The sequence below is a fragment of the Stylophora pistillata genome, chromosome 5 (assembly GCF_964205215.1).
Source record: "Stylophora pistillata chromosome 5, jaStyPist1.2, whole genome shotgun sequence".
Taxonomy (NCBI): domain Eukaryota; kingdom Metazoa; phylum Cnidaria; class Anthozoa; order Scleractinia; family Pocilloporidae; genus Stylophora; species Stylophora pistillata.
The window spans coordinates 21,510,991-21,527,135 of record NC_142523.1 but is presented as its reverse complement, the minus strand read 5'-3'; the positions used below and the strand labels follow the sequence as shown (position 1 = coordinate 21,527,135).

At 38.0% G+C, this 16,145-nt stretch overlaps 2 protein-coding genes, 1 long non-coding RNA gene and 1 pseudogene across 3 annotated transcripts; 1 reads left to right on the top strand and 3 right to left on the bottom strand.

The window, feature by feature from the left end:
* Window positions 1-1,521: 1,521 nt before the first annotated feature.
* LOC148730783 (uncharacterized) lies at window positions 1,522-3,396 on the bottom strand (annotated as a pseudogene).
* A 463-nt stretch (window positions 3,397-3,859) lies between these two features.
* LOC111319632 (uncharacterized) lies at window positions 3,860-4,680 on the bottom strand. Its single transcript, XM_088761858.1, has 2 exons — window positions 4,348-4,680; window positions 3,860-4,116 (listed from the first exon to the last, which is right to left on the bottom strand). Exons 1-2 carry the CDS (start codon window positions 4,631-4,633, stop codon window positions 3,860-3,862), a joined length of 543 nt encoding a protein of 180 aa, XP_088617984.1. The 5' UTR covers window positions 4,634-4,680.
* A 988-nt stretch (window positions 4,681-5,668) lies between these two features.
* LOC148730782 (uncharacterized) lies at window positions 5,669-6,607 on the top strand. Its single transcript, XR_016000976.1, has 2 exons — window positions 5,669-5,851; window positions 6,285-6,607. It is a non-coding gene; the product is annotated as an uncharacterized LOC148730782 (long non-coding RNA).
* A 5,983-nt stretch (window positions 6,608-12,590) lies between these two features.
* Window positions 12,591-14,784, bottom strand: LOC111332736 (uncharacterized). Its single transcript, XM_088761857.1, has 3 exons — window positions 14,344-14,784; window positions 13,272-14,193; window positions 12,591-13,122 (listed from the first exon to the last, which is right to left on the bottom strand). Exons 1-3 carry the CDS (start codon window positions 14,573-14,575, stop codon window positions 12,591-12,593), a joined length of 1,686 nt encoding a protein of 561 aa, XP_088617983.1. The 5' UTR covers window positions 14,576-14,784.
* Between the last annotated feature and the right edge of the window lie 1,361 nt (window positions 14,785-16,145).

Sequence of the window (16,145 nt, the reverse complement as noted above, 5' to 3'; positions counted from 1 at the left end):
GTAGATTTACTCCCTTTTTAATATTGGGAAAGCAATGATCTTGAGGTTGAGGGGAAGGCACACCAGAGGCCATGGAAGGAACACCTACATCGCCAGACTCTTGGTCGGTGAGTGCGGCATTACCGAAGTTGATGATTTCAATCCAAAACAACTCTATAACTACTTTGATGCATCTTCAATCCTCTGTTACCCTTGCAAAGTCTACCACAGCAGCACTTCACGAGACAAATACGAGGGAAAGGACCTGCAGTGACTGACTCATTCGCAGCAGAAGGACGCTTCGCTCGCACAGGAAAAAAAAATCCAAACATGATTTTTTTTTTTCCTGGATTTTACCAGAAATCCAGGATTGGTTAAATTGCAATTTATCCGGGCCTGGTTATGGATGAAAACCTGGGTTTAGGGTTGACCCTAACCTTGATTGGTTCTTTCTATTACCTAACCTGGAATTTTAATTTTGCCAATCTTGGAATGCGATAATTCCGGCACTGGTTTTCAAGTTAACCATAGTTGGGTTCAGAAAAATGCAGATTTGGTAATAGAAAAAAAACCAGAGTGTGATTCCAAAGGAAACAGTTAGGATAATGTGAAATCCAAGTCAGGAAATACGAACTCTTCAGTCCTGTTTTTCCGAAATGCAGTTTCTGGTAAATTATTAACCCAAGTTACTTGCTGTGGCAGAGCTCAATCTGACCCAGACACAGTATCTGTCGGAGTTGCCCAAGGCTCAATCTTGGGCCCGCTATTGTTAATAATTGATATGAATGACTTACCAAACGTTCTTGAATCTTGTACCATTACTTTGTACTCTGATGACACCGTTTTCTATTTTTCCTCCAAACTTATTTCAGAAATCGAAACTAAGAAGAGCTCGGATAACTAAAAAACTATTTTTTAACTAGAATAAGGGCAGCTAAATGAAGCAATTGCAGTAGAAGACTACTTAGCACATAAGCAAAAGGAAGGGAACTTACATATTAAGGTATGGGAAGTGGGAACAGTGATCTCAAAAGTAAGACCTGGATTGGGAGCCAGTCTTGACAGGTGCTACGACCCTCTGGCGAAAGGCAAGAAGAAAGGTGGCCTAGAAGTTAAGTGCCCTTTGTCTAAATGTGGTTTTACTGTTGATGATGCTTGTTTGGACAAAACATTCTGTCTTGCTTTGAATGACAATGGTATACCCACCCTCAAACATGGCTAACAGTATTTCTATCAAGTGCAGGGTCAACTGTTTGTGTGTGAGATAGACAGGGTTGATTTTGTAGTATGGTTTGGACCTGGAAATATCAACATTTGCAGAGTGCACTTCGATCGTGAATGGTGGTTTAAAACTGCTCTACCAAGAATTTATTATTTTTACTAGAGGGCACTTCTTCCTGAAGTTTTAACGAGAGGGGTTCGCCGTAGAACTCGGCTGTATGCCCATGGTGGATGGCAGAGCTACAACCAAGCCAAAAAGGTGTGAATGAGAGTATTTCAAGGGCTTGTACTCATTTATACATTATTTGATCATGGATGGGATATAGTCTATCAGATGTTTATTGCAAAAGAAATATGTATTGTTCAAATAGTTTAATTTTAACATTATTTCTATATTTTAATATATTTTTATGTTTATATTTTGATATATTTTAAGAAAACGAAAATATTATTTCTCAAATGATTTTTGAAAATGTTTGATGTTTAACTTTAATCTGTAAGTGCAAGAACTAGGAAAGTATTATCATAGTATTGAGCTGAGGAACATGTTAGCACCGTTTCTCTTTTATTGCTAGCATTTTTTAGAATGCAAGCACACCAGTCAATGTATGAACAAACACAGTAAATGTTGTAGTAGCATTCACTGAACACTATTATATGGTGTACATTAACTTTCATTTTCACACTAGCCATAGATTTTTATATTTTACACTGCACTGGAAATAAATCGACCCAGTCGCATAGAAGCAGCTTTTTAGTCATGCCCTTGCTTTGTATGACATTGTTGAAAAAGATGTACATACTTGTATATAGTACTGTTTTGAAATTTGGCAGTTTATAAAGTATTACAGTTCAAACGCTCAAACCATACCAACTTGACTGAATTCATTAGTATTCAGCTAAAATCATCAATACACATGAAAATGCCTAATATTTGTCTAATGTCGCCATTTTGACTTGTTGTTGGGTTAGATCTCAGGTTCTGTACTGTAAAAACTTAAGCAAAATACATGTTGTCGTTGTATACATTAGCCACGTTTTGGCGGAAGTAATGGTAGCATAAAATTTGTCAAAAGTGAACAAACTGTAAATATTTGGTTAGCCATGTGTGATAAACTTAAAGGGACGGTCCCATGAAATATGTGATACCCTTTTATCCTACCTATTGCCCTCTCGACATGAATTCTAACCGATGCAATATAAACTGTTTCTTAGACCTCTTCTGCAGTAAGTTGCTTCCTAGTTCCTTTGAATGGAGGAATGTTTAGATGTACACCATGTGGTAAAATATCTTGAATGTCAAAGCCACGGTCAGCCATTACATTATCTCCACAATCAAGAAGCAGAAACAAACCTGAATGTTGAGTTATATACTTATTGGAAACCCTTCCACCCCACAACTTTGAAACAAAAGTTACCTGGCCATTGGGAGAAATACCCACTAAAGCTTTAAAAGGTATTATGATGTTTATAATTAGACCAAGTCTGTGATTGGGCTGTCATTGATGAAGGGACTTCTATAAATACCTCACTGCAATCTATGATCACCCTAGTGGTGGGATAAAGGGAAAACTACTCAGGCATGTTCTTTCTTATTACATACTGAGATGGAAATGGAAACAGAAGCCTTAATTCAAAAAATAAGGAACTAAACCATGTGCAAAATATTTTTGAAAAATGACCCATTGATATATGGAACCTGTATGAAATATCCCTGACAAAAAGACCTACTTTAAGTCTAATGAGTACCATGTAATATTCATTTAGAAATGTTATTTTCTTCTTAGGTTCAGGTTTCTTTTTCCCTGCTTCTTGATAAGCCTGTGAATCTTTTACATCCTCTCTACCCCAAAATTGTAGTTTGCTTAGTTTTGGTTCAAGATAAGCAAACAATGCCATTAGAGATTTATAGTTCTGAAAGCCAGTATAAAATTGAATGGCAGCATCATCATCACTGAACTTTTCAAGATCAAATTCTCTTTCTTTATAATCATCTAATTCTTTTTGAAGAATCCCCACTTTAACTTTAAGGTTGTTTAACATTTCAGTCATAACTTCTAATCTTTCCTCCATACTCCGCTGGTATTCAGATGGATTCTTTGGTGTATCAGTAAATGAAAAAGCATAATCATGTTCACACTCAATGTATGTCAGTTGGGGGGATATGTACACATTGTCAGTCTGCATAGACTTCTCTGTGACCTAAGGTGTAAACAAAAACAGAGACTTTAAACAACACTTAAGTATAAAAAATACTTGTAATACAATAAAATAATAGCAAAAACCAATGAAACAATAAATACTATTATCATTAGATGTTGCTTGTGTCCAACAGAGTGGTTTTCATAAACCTAAATAAATGTTAGCTTGTTAAAAACTATTACACCTTCAATCATGCTCTTTTTTTGTCTATCTCTTGACATTGACTCTAACAAGCTAATAGCTAAAATTTGTGTTACAATTTTTCTAAACTCACTATAAATATGCAATAATACATAAACTTAGGTTACGAAAGCCACACCCATCACAATAAAATGATTCACAACATTAACCAGGAATTTCCATGATAATATTGCATGAATATTGTTCATTTGGCTTTTGTTATTTTATACTGATCAGAGTAAATTTCATAAGCTTGGTATTTTAAAGGTTACCTGTTTCAAATTTGAATCACCACTGCTGTCAGACCTGTCATTCTCACACTGTAGCACAACTTCAGTGTCATCACTGCTCCTTGCAAATTGACACAATTTTCTGGAATATTCAGAGTCTCCATAGATTTCTCCATACATTCATCCTCTTGAAGTTTAACGATTAAATTCTCTTTTACTTCAGCTAACACTTCCCTGGTAAGCACTCGCCTGCCTTGAGCTTGTTTTGGTTGACTTGACCACTGGAATATGGATGGCTCTGCTCCTGAAAAATATAAACACTAAAGTTTAAAGTAATCTTGAGTTCAACTTGATACTTCGATAGTCTTATATTAATAAAGAAATGTTCAAACTCTTCAAAGCTAAGTGAATCGTACGAAAAGAAGCATTGCAATTTGCTCAACTTAAGTTATAACTTATATAGCTTACATAAAACTCAAGAGCTCACTAAAAGCTCACATTTTACGGGCAGTCTTATGGGCATACAAAAACATACCTGGTCGTAGCCTGTACCGCGTTCGTCCCGGAGGTTTGCATAGGTCATGTTCCTTAAAATGATGGCCACATACGACCGTTGACGGTTTCACGTAAAACCCGTCTCTGTCGTGCTGTCGCTCGATTAAATTGCACCATCGATTTCGAAGCGATGGCTTGGTTGGAAACTTAAAGAAGTGAATTTTCGGTGGTGTTCCGTTGCTTAGATATTCAACATTCTTACAAGCTACGACTGAACACTGCTTCCCTCGACTTCTATGTTTTCTGTGGAGCTTTGGTTCGTTCATAGTGCTTATAGGGCCAACAACAAATCTAAAACATAACTTTCGCGCTGTTTTTTTTTTTCAAGTGTAATACAGGAATAGCGTCGCTTTCAGGTTTACATTTGCGCCTGCAGTGCCTGTACAGCGGCATTTCGTAGAACGAGCAAAGGGAGTATTGACCCAACGGGCCCAGATGACCCAGATGACCCAGATGACCAAAACTGACCCAATTAACCCAACTGGCCCAGATGATCCAACTGGCACAGATGACCCAACTGGCCGAATTGACCCAACTGGCCCAGATGACCCAACAGGCCCAGATGACCCAACTGGCCCAAATGACCAAACCAGCCCAAATGACCCAACCGGCCCAAATGACCCAACCGGCCCAAATGACCCAACTGGCCCCATTAACCCCTCAAGCATTTATTATTCATCAAACTATTCAGCTGTGACGCTATGATTCGATCGGCTGATGTCACGCCGTTTTCGATAACCGTACGCCAAGACATATTTTGGTTAACCGGCACACCAGGACATAATTTCGTTAACCGGTACACCAGGACTTAACCAATCCATCAATCTATCGATCGTGACGTAAGTTGTTAGGTTTAAAGGATAAGCCGGAAAAACAGTGATGGAAAAGCAAGCCCAACACGACGGAAATCGCCAGAAAACACAACGGACACACAAGGAATGAGTAAGTGTTATTAATCACACACAAGGAATGAGTAAGTGTTATTAATCACACACAAGGAATGAGTAAGTGTTATTAATCACACACAAGGAATGAGTAAGTGTTATTAATCACACACAAGGAATGAGTAAGTGTTATTAATCACACACAAGGAATGAGTAAGTGTTATTAAGCACACACAAGGAATGATTAAGTGTCAAATGTTCAAATTTCGGGATATTTAGTGTTTTAAATGGTCGATATTTTGTTCCCCATACGCATTCAAATTCTCAGCGGTTTCTCGAGTAACTTAACACCGCGTCACACAACGCGTGACGCTTTCATGAAATAATAGAGCTTAAGCATCGGACGTTTTTGTTTCACGGACGTCAACCGGAAGTTTAAATATGAGCTTCGCAATCAGTACGCATGTGCAGACGTTTTTGACGTGAGGTCGCAGACGTGAAAGTGGGATGTTTGCCGTGCGTGTTGTTTTGCTCTGTTTCAGGACTGTCTCAGTACAAGACTGACACCATGTCTTCATTTTCAATCGTCAAATCAAACCCGTAAGTACATTGTAGGTTTCATAAGAAAGTAGTTTTTTGTCTGCACTTAAACAATAACTTTTAAGAATGGGACAAAATGTGCCTAACTTCGTGTTTGGCACAAGTTTCCGCAGGTTCTGTTACTTGGTTTTGTTTGATCGTGAATTCTTTTTTGTTTGTCGCCATTCTTTTAGTTATCCTACGAGCAGAGGTTTTTTCCAGAACAGGAAAAATACTTATATAATAGCAAGTTATCTTGCCATGTGTTTGTTTTTGTTATTAGTTGTTTTCTTTTTGTCGAGAAGTTTATGTCGTTGCCGTATTTCACGTTCAAGAAAGTGCATTAATTTCCCCGCCATTAAGCTTTTTATTTTTAGTGCTGAAATGTGATCAACTATTTTATACAGCTACTACCTACAGTAACACTAGCTTCTATTTTTTTTCTTTTATTTAGTGGGCCTATGGAATGGTCTGAACAGCACGACGTAGCACTAATGAAAGAAGTCAGAGTGCAGAATCCGTTTAAAGCAAAGAAGAAAACGAGCAACCGAGCGCAAATATGGCTGTCGATCGCAGAGGCGCTAAGTGGATTACAAGATCCGTTATTCAAGGATTCAATGACAAAAGGATCAGTGCAAGATCGTTACGTTTTGTAGTGCAGCCCCTTTATTCGATATAGCATCCGTGTAGGTGTTGAAGTCACGTGGATTCAGTAGATCATGATTCCACTGACACAGTTTGTGACCATGTATATCGTAAATATAATTCATCACCGTATTTGATATCATGCTAAGTTCAGGAACCGGTCGGCCGAATCGTGCGAGCATGTCGCTATATCGGCAAGGAAACGACATTCGCCTGAGCAAAATACATAGCCCCTCTAACTTGTCGGCAGTGGTTCTCTGATTACAGTGCAAGGTGTCCGGTAGTCGAAGAGCATCAGCCAGCAGTGGAAGGTCCTTTTTTTCAACTCTAAACTCGGACTTGCACTCAGGTTCCTCGATACTCTCGATACTAAACCTCGCGTATTTTTCGTACGAAAACTCAGGGTTTTTTGTCGAATTCTCTTTCAGTAATAGCAACAGTTCCTCATCTGACACCAGTCCCTGGTCATGAGCGATTAAAAGTGATTTTCTCACATCCTTTAAATACGGCATGTTGCAAATTACGGCCACATTTCCTTTGTAAACAATGACCAAAAACGTGACAACTGTGATCAGCTGTCACGTTCGTGGTGACGCAGGTGTCCAGCTTAAGTAAAAATTTCGCGCCTAAAACACCGTTGTCGATCCAGTCTCCCCCGGTATTCTGACGTCCGTGACATCAAAAACGTCTGATGCTTAAGCTCTCTAATCCTTCGCTTTTGCTCGAGACGTGAGCTTGGGATACCTGTGGTGCTTCGACCTGACTACGTATTTATTATTTATTTTATTCATTCCTTCCTGCTATTCACGCATTGGAAGAGAAATACACAAGAAAAGCCAAAGCCGGGGGCTTAAATGGCCTAAGGTCAGCAAAAGACGTGAAAAATTTATTAGAGTACAAGAAAGCTTTAACCAAAATAATTACAATACAATTAAACCAACAAAGAAAACGTCAGTCAGAAGAAAAAACTTACAAATGAGATGCAATGCTTGGCAATTAGTGCGAGTCGAAAGTTCAAGTTCCTATTTCCCAAGGGGACTCGTAAGTTTTTGTTTTGCTTCGTTTTCAAAATTTTTTCCATGGCACGTGACACGTTCTCCTGCAGTCGGAAAACATGTTTGCTAAACAGCAATCTCGATATAAGACCTTTGTCACAGCATAGTTAATAGAGGGGACTGGTCGGCATTGTGATCGTCGCATCGCTACACGACAAGGCTGTAGATTAAAAAAAAAATAAGACTCGTAAACTGCAAAGCAGAAGACTTGATCATGTCCAAACGATGTTTCGAGCTGAGCTGATCGTAACACATCTCGTCCTCATCCTTCAATTGAGGTAAGCGTTTTAGTACACAATGTATGGGCATTTCAATCACACACATGGCGCGCTACGATTAACGAGCCAGACGTGACTTCTCAGTTGTTCATAGCGTCTTTTTTCGCATATAGTTTCTGTCTGTCTGTACTGAGATATACTTTTTTGTCGAACTTTGCGTTGATTTTAGCGCTGTTTAAACGTTGATCTCGATTCTGTGAAAACTTTATGAGAACTTACCCGCCAATAATCTTAAGTCATGAATATATTTGACCCACTCATATTTCAAACTTCTAAGGTTTTCAAAGGGGCGTTATTCAGTAGTTGTGAATACTGTAAACAGACTGAGAGTGACAGGCAAATTAAGTTCGAACTGTTCACAAAGTGTGAAGATAAGATACAGAATGTTCCAGAACAACCAGTTGAGGGTGAAAGAGACAACAAACCCTTCACTCGAACTAGCCAGGGTTTGAAATACGTAGCTGCATCCAATCAACACTTGTTCCACTATTATTGAAAATTGAATCATTCGATCCGTGAAGCAACTAGAGCTTTTTACAAATGAGGGTTAAAAGAGCGGGGCATTGGTGTCTATTTGAAACCAGAAAACCGTAGAAAAAAAATCATCCAAAACCGCAAAACCGCAAAAAGGTTCGATCAAAATGGTAAACCGCATGCTAAACCGTCAAAACAGATAAGTTTGCATATCCCAGTTATCAAAACCCAAGTCAAGGAGTGAAGCATACAGAGGTTTCGCAGCTATTCAAATTCAGTGGAGACGCATAATTGCCGTTCAGATCGAAGAAAAACCGAAGCCAAATGGGAAAAACACGGTAAAACCACATCAGATACCAAATTCCAAAACCTGCTTATATTTGTTGCGAAAACCGAATGCTGAAAAACTTAAAATCCGTAAACCACAATGAACACCAAAGTGTTTGGCATGATAACTGAAAAACCGATCAAAAAAATTGCTAAAACCGCAAAACCGAAAATTCCAATGCTCCTCTCTTAAAGTGATTCCTGTCTAAAAATAAAGAAAAAGGAATGACCCATATCCACAGTTGTACTTCCCATTTCACCTTGAAAAATAATCATCAGACGAAGGTTGACGTGTTTCTTGTTTATCGCATAGGCATTCTTATTCTAATGCGGTTATTTGAAACACTGTATAGAATGGTTAAATTTAGCGGTGGTTTAATTTTGCGCATTCAAAGTTTCAGCATTTTTAGCGGTGTTTTAATTTTTCTCATTTTTCCATAAATAAAGACGTGAAAAATGGTCCCTAAAGCATTATTTATTATTATTATAGTGTGCCAAGGCTTTGAAAGACGTGTGAAATGGTTGTCACACATATAAATTCAAGATGGCGGCCGACTCCGACTTCACTGTGTTTAATGTCTACCTCTTTCTGAAATATGCTTTTTGTCGAGCTCTCGGCAAGAGTACCATATAACCCCATACATTAATTATGCATTCAGACAAGTAGACTTTGTTTTTAAAGTTTTGTCGTGAAAGACGAAGAAGTGGAATGCATAAATAATGTATGGGGTTATATAGTACTCTTTCCCAGGTACTTTTGATTAGCTTTACTTAATTCTAGAAGCAGAGTGAGGGTAAAAAATAGATTTGGAATGGAATGCCGACCAAGGATTACGACACTGACACGTTCATTTCTAGAATAATCTACCATGCGTGGAAGGAACCATGCTCTAACTAATTAACTTCAGCCATATTGCATTTCTTTCGTCGTTTGTTTAATTACTTTTGAAAAAACTGCAAAGAGCCAGATCAGTTTGATTTAGCTAGATAGAGCATTTCTCATTTTTTTAATGCTTCTTTTGAAAGCCGTGTGTTCAGTGAGGTATAGATTAAAATGTTTTTCCTTGTGAATCTGAGAGATAGAAGCAGATAAAGTCAGCATTTGCGTTTGAAAATTCTTCTCATAATTCATCACTCTTAGTGTATGGCTTACACATGTATAGACAGGTAGTCAGTTCAAGTTCGAAGACTTCAAAAATACCAGGAAGGAATTCATCATGCCTTTACAGTTTTTTTACAGTGTGGTTGGCAATGAGAGAAACAACAAATTATTTTACTTACAAATGTTAGTAATCAGCGAGGCTTGCTTTGCGAGTTTATAAAAGTTTAACAAGTTGTTTCTGGCCAAATACGTGTGAATGATAATCATATTTAAACAATTTTCTAACTAACCCGCATGAAATTCCTTCATAAATTAATAGCGTGAAGTTCACTACTGTCAAACACTCGGTTTTTTTGAGTGAACGACGGGAGAATTTGTTCTTTGTTTATTAAATTAATCAAACTTTGAACTGAGGTTTTCTTGAATTTGGTCTTTGTTCATTAAATTATTCAAACTTTGAAGTGAGGTTTTCTCGAGTCTTTGCAACTCCTCAAGTTAATCTCTTATTAATTTCTCTTATCATCTGAAGAGGGTTTGACAAAGTCGTGTGCTGTGAAGACTTTTTGACCCACTTCAAAACGCACTATTGCTATAATTAACCTATTCATCTTTGACTAGTTATATATTTGTAAATGCAAATTGCCTAGCATTTAGTTCTTAACAAACTGTCACATTTAATTGTCCTTTTCTGCATTTTGAAACTCAAGCAGAATCTTCCCCGTGAAACTTTTGTTTTTGTGTTGGCCTTATCAGATATTGTTTTCTATCACGTCATCTGGGTAACCTCGTTGCTTTGCATACAATTCGTACTATTTGATGTTTTTGACAAGTTGGATTGATATAAATAGCTTTCTTGACATACTTACTTAGCAAGCTTTATGGACAATCATAGTTAGTAGAGGGGACTGGTTAGGAAACGCGGTAAGCTTCAAAGGGCCGGCCTATTGTCTGTCCCCTGAGCTTCGATTGAACGTCACGTGACCAATGACCCTGCACAGAACCAAAACAACATGTCGGACATGAACGACTTATTTTTCTTCGGCGACGAATTTAATGCCATATTGGAACTTTGGAAAACGAGGAAGAATTACAAGAGCACTTTGTCAAAGCAGCTGACTCTCTAAGTCTTTGAGAAGCCTTTAAAACGTTATTTTCGCCCAAAAACTTTGTAGTTATTGATGCCCTTAGCAACGGCATCGGTCGTAGTACAACATTTTTTTACTGAAAGTCTTTCGATTTTGAGGTTCAATACGAAGAGGGAATTTTTTGCGAGTTGTGCCCAAAGAAATGCAAGACTAAGGCTGGATTAAAAAGACATAAGACAGTAAAGCATAAGGAGGAACAAGCGCGGGGAAATTAACCGACTCAAGAAGCCGAATTCACTGCCGAAGACTTCGAAGCGTTATCAATGAAAGCACGAGATAAAATAATTGAAAGAGAAATCTACCCTCAAAGCGTAAGAGAAGAGCTACGAAGGTAAACGATTGCCTGGGATCAAGAAAATATGGACTTCTCAGAAGTAGAATCCATGTATATGCGTTTGGTTAAAACTGGAAATGCAGAACAATTCTACTCGAAGTACTATTCAAGAATAGGCCTCAAGTCAACAAAGATTTTTGTGGGGTTGTCAAGTAATGCGGCAATATTGCTTAGTACCAAAGTGGCTGAGTGTTTGATAGCTCACAGCAAACAGAAAGGTGAATCGCCAAATCCCAATACCCCCACTAAACTGTGTGATAGAGAAATGGCAGGATTACAATATATTGGAGGATATGTACTGCACAAGCTTTATAGCAAGGTGAACAATGTTTACAGTCCCACAGCACATACTGAACAAACAGCTTCAATACTGAAAGCTGGCAAAGCAAAGACTTTCATGTTGCAGAGAGTCAAAACTAATTTCATCTTTAAACCGAGGTGGATTTTGGGCTATTTCTAAACAAGCTCAAACAATTTTTAAGAGAATAGAACATAATTTTAGGATTCTGAGCTCAGGAAGTCTCCAGCTGAAGATTGACAATGCTAAGATAGAAACCAAATCAGCTTGTGATGTTCATTTGGTCTCAGCGTATAACACCATGTTGTTGGACTCAGACATAGTGGTAGATAACAGCATTGCAAAAGATTATTGGACAGCATTATTCATTTATATGTTACTGTATGGTGTGTTTGACTGGCCAAAGATGTTCTACAGAAACATAAAATTCAATGTAAACAAATGAAGACAAAAGAACTTCGAAAGGAAATTTGTAGAGCCAGCAAGGAACAAGAAAGGCAGATATAGTTAGAATTAAGGGCTTGCAACAATTTGTCAATAAGTAATTTATTACAAGAGATGAATTTGGTAACTACAACTTGCAATATATTAAATATTGCTCATTAATGATTATTTTATAGACAAAAATTAGTATAAAGGCTATATGGTTAAACTATCTAACATAGAGTAACTTGTTTATTTCAGCATTTCTAGTCATACTTAATGTTGACTTTCTTACCTAACATGCTACTGTATATACATTTATTTATTAAAGCTAAAACCTCTGGAAGCTAGTTTCTTAGAACATACTAATACAATGTTATCATATGTATTTGAATGTGAACTTAAATAGAAATGAATCTCTTTTTGGGCCTACTACTTGTCTTTTTTCCTTTTTTTCTTTGGGACAGGATCATTTGAAATGTTAACTCATGCCTTGTCTCTATCTCTTCTTCCTCTTGTGTTACCTGATTGGCAGGACACTGCACGTTGGACCATGATGGTATTGTTATTGTACCCAAATGTTCTCATGTCAGGATTGTCACTTCTTCGTCCCAAATTTTGTTTGGTTGCCAAAGTACTCTTCGACAGAATCCTGGCAAAATCTCTCTGTAAGTACATATTACATACCTTCTCCTAGGAGGAAGTTTGTTGCTTCTACAGCAGAGTGGGCTGTAATTTGTAAACCTTCATAGGTCTGCCAGGATAAAAACATACGGCTTTGAGCATTTTTGGAAAAATTCCCAGGTCGGTTGGTTATGCTTTCTTTCCAATCCCTTAGATAGCCAAGGAAATCACTTTCTAGCCAAGTGAATCGGGCATCATTCTGTGATGTATATGGTGCCAAAAATGGTTTCCTCTTTCTCTCGTGCTCTTTCGTACTTCTCACATTGAGGCAATCGAAGAAGGAATCGATCATGCTACACAATTTGGCTGTCGCTTGCATCTCTGGAGTTCCAAACTCTCTCAACACTGCTGCTACTGATGCACTTAATACTTGAGCTGCCAGATTAACTCTCATGGTGGAATAGGAATTTAACTTAATATGATCGTAGGTTATTCTTGGTAGCAACTTCAACCCATTTTCTACATCTTGGTAAAATAGGTGAGCTATGTGCTGCCAAAGAATAAAATGACCATCATTCCACATGTACCTAAAAAATAAAAATAAATCAAAATTAGAAATACATTAAATTTATATTATTGTATTATTTCATTGTTCCAATTACATGTTTAACAAAAACAAAACAATAACAAAGCAAAAACAAAAACAGACAAACAACTAATGCTAACAAGGAAATACATTGTGAGGATTCTCATTATTTTTTTTTCCTGCCAAAAGAGATTCATAAATGGAGTGATATTCTCACTTGAATTGCTGAGTATCGATGTTATGTCCCTACTCAGTTCATCATCAACTTTAAGACTGGATTTCTGGATTTCACATCTCATGTTGTAAAGCTGCTTTTCAAGTTCAGCACATTTAAGTCTTTGAAGTTGTAATGTCGCCATAATTCTTTGAGGAGATGTTTTTGAAACAGGTGCAAACAGATGTGCTGGTTCAGCTAGTTTTCGACATTTTGCATTGTCAGAAAGTGTTTGCTTATGTTGAAAACTAAAACAGCTTGGGCACTGATCATCTGTTTCGCACAAAACAGAACAATTACAAGTTCTCCAAAACTCTTTGCATGGGAATGAATCTTCGCCATCATCAGAATCAAACAAGGGATCTCTTGGCTTTGAAATAACATGGTGTCTTAATTCACTAAAAGAAGCAGTTGGCTTAACACCAGGGCAAACAAACAACACTTCTGTACTCTTAATAAGTTCAGATACTGTAATATTCCTTACAGATCTCAACGTTTTCATATAAAGTTCATGATCGTCAGGCAGTAGCCATCCAGACACAGAGATAGTGAAGCCCAAGCTGTCATCGATCATTATCTGAAGTTCAGGTAGTAGAGCAGTCGTGACTTTCTTTAGCACAATCCTATCGCTCACTTCTTCTAGAGTCCAATCTTTAATGGATTTCAAGGCCTTTAGTCTTGATACCAAGTCTTTGAAGCTTTTATAATACTTGGCATTTTGTTCAGGAGCGACATCTTTGACTACCGATCTTGCAGCTCGTGTCTTCACTGGTTCAGTTTGATGCGACTTCTTAGGCATATTTAAAGTAGGTATAGCGCCAAATCTAGGCTTAGTCTTGAGCATCTTCTCGGTTTCAACTGAAAAATACAAAAACATAAGTTATCATTAAAGAGAAATGCTGTATATAAAGAGTTAGAGACGCACACTTTATCAAAAAACAGTCGCGAGCCTTCGCTTAGCCTACTAAGCTAAGTCCCACTACTGAACCATACAGTGTGTTTACTTACATTTCTCTATGTCTTCGGGCTTAAAGTGCTTCTCACAGGTAAACACCCTGTCTTTTTCTATCAGTTGGCGGAAGTTAGCATCAACAACTCTAGTTTTAGTGAGCTCGTTGAGCCAGTCTTCTCGCCACTTCTTGTACTCTGCGTTTCGCGGCGCCGGTAGCTTCCAGATTCCAATTCCTTTACTTCTCCTACACGTTCCACAGCCAAATACTGAACAATTTTCACCTGGCATTATGTACACTGACTTTATTAATGCTTTTAGCTATATTTTGAAGGTACGATGTCGCTCGATCACGGAGAAAATCCAAAAGATTAATCGCTACGTGACTGTCGAAACAAGCCTACGGCGCCATTTTGGATTTATGTGTGCAGGGTCATTGTCACGTGATCTCGATAAAATCGAACAATAACCTATCCGACTGAGGTTTGCCGCGTTTCCTAACCAGTCCCCTCTACTAACTATGGGACAATTAATCAATATTAGGGAGATTCCAACTTTAATTTGGAATTTGTAGGGTTAAGGGGTAAGTGAAAGGAATTTCAACCTGCAAGGTATTCAGTCAATCTAAGGTAATACCATGGCAGACGAAGGTGAACAGGAGTTGCAAGCCGAGGCAGATGTTCCTTTAGCGACGCCTGTCCTCAGCATAACAAAAAGCGGATTGGAGATTTACAACAGTTGGACAGCAAGGATTCTTGTTGGAGTCTGCAGTGTAGGAGCGGCAGTTTTTGGCTACGAAACCCAAAGATTGTTGAAAAAGGACTTAATCTGGCCTTCAATATGTGAGCTCCAATCAAAAGTATAACAACTGGCTCCATTCTTGTGGAATTATCATTTGAATCAAAGGATAATTACCTGAAGTTTATTGACGACTTCGAGCAAGGGAAAGTTAAAGAGAAAATGAAAACGGAGCTCATCAAAATTGGATTCAAGGAGGATTTTGAAGTCATCCTAAGAGATAAGGAAGATGTTTATAAAACAGTGAATGAAATAAGGTAGTTACAGTGCAGGTCATAGTAATGCGAACCAAACATACGCGAGTAACGCGTCTGCGTCTATAGGCATATGCGTCAAGGACGCGTATAGAGCAAAGTCATCAGTATGTATGAGCTGGCTCGTTGTTTTTTCTATTGTTTATATTTTATTGTTTTTTTTAATGGCCTGGCATTCTAAATTTAGTTCAAAGATCAAAGTAACGTGGTGCATCGGCATGTGGCGGACGCGAACTGCTAAATTCATTGATCTGTCAAACAAATAGTAAACTATTAGCCAGTCTTATGTTAACAGTAAACGGGTTTGATAAAACAATTTGTTGCTGTGTCTGAATTATCTCTTTACAGCTTGTAGAACCGAAGATAAAAATTTGCTTGCCGCGACGCTGACAGTCCGGTTTGAAATCACAAAACCTTTCCCAGAATAAAACTTTAGATTAATAAAACAAACATCGAATGGCACCGTACTCTCGATACCAAACAAAAATCTGAAAAAAGCTTCCAAACTGAACTTACATGTAGAATAAGATTATAAACAAGAGTGAAAAGGTTACGCGTCGTAACCATCACACATGAACTTAATGCCGCGAAGCTTTTTCGAGTTTCGTAACCGTTGCAGAACGTTCCGTGCGGGGTTTGGATTGAATATTTTTCCCTTGGCTGACTACTAGATCATCTAGGGATTCTACGTAAACCAGCAGCATTTTCGTTCGCCGTCCTTGCTTCTTATTTATTTGGAGTAACCATTTGCCGAATTGGCTCGTTTCCAAGGAAGTGCTAAATTTATGTAAAACCCCTCCACAATCTTC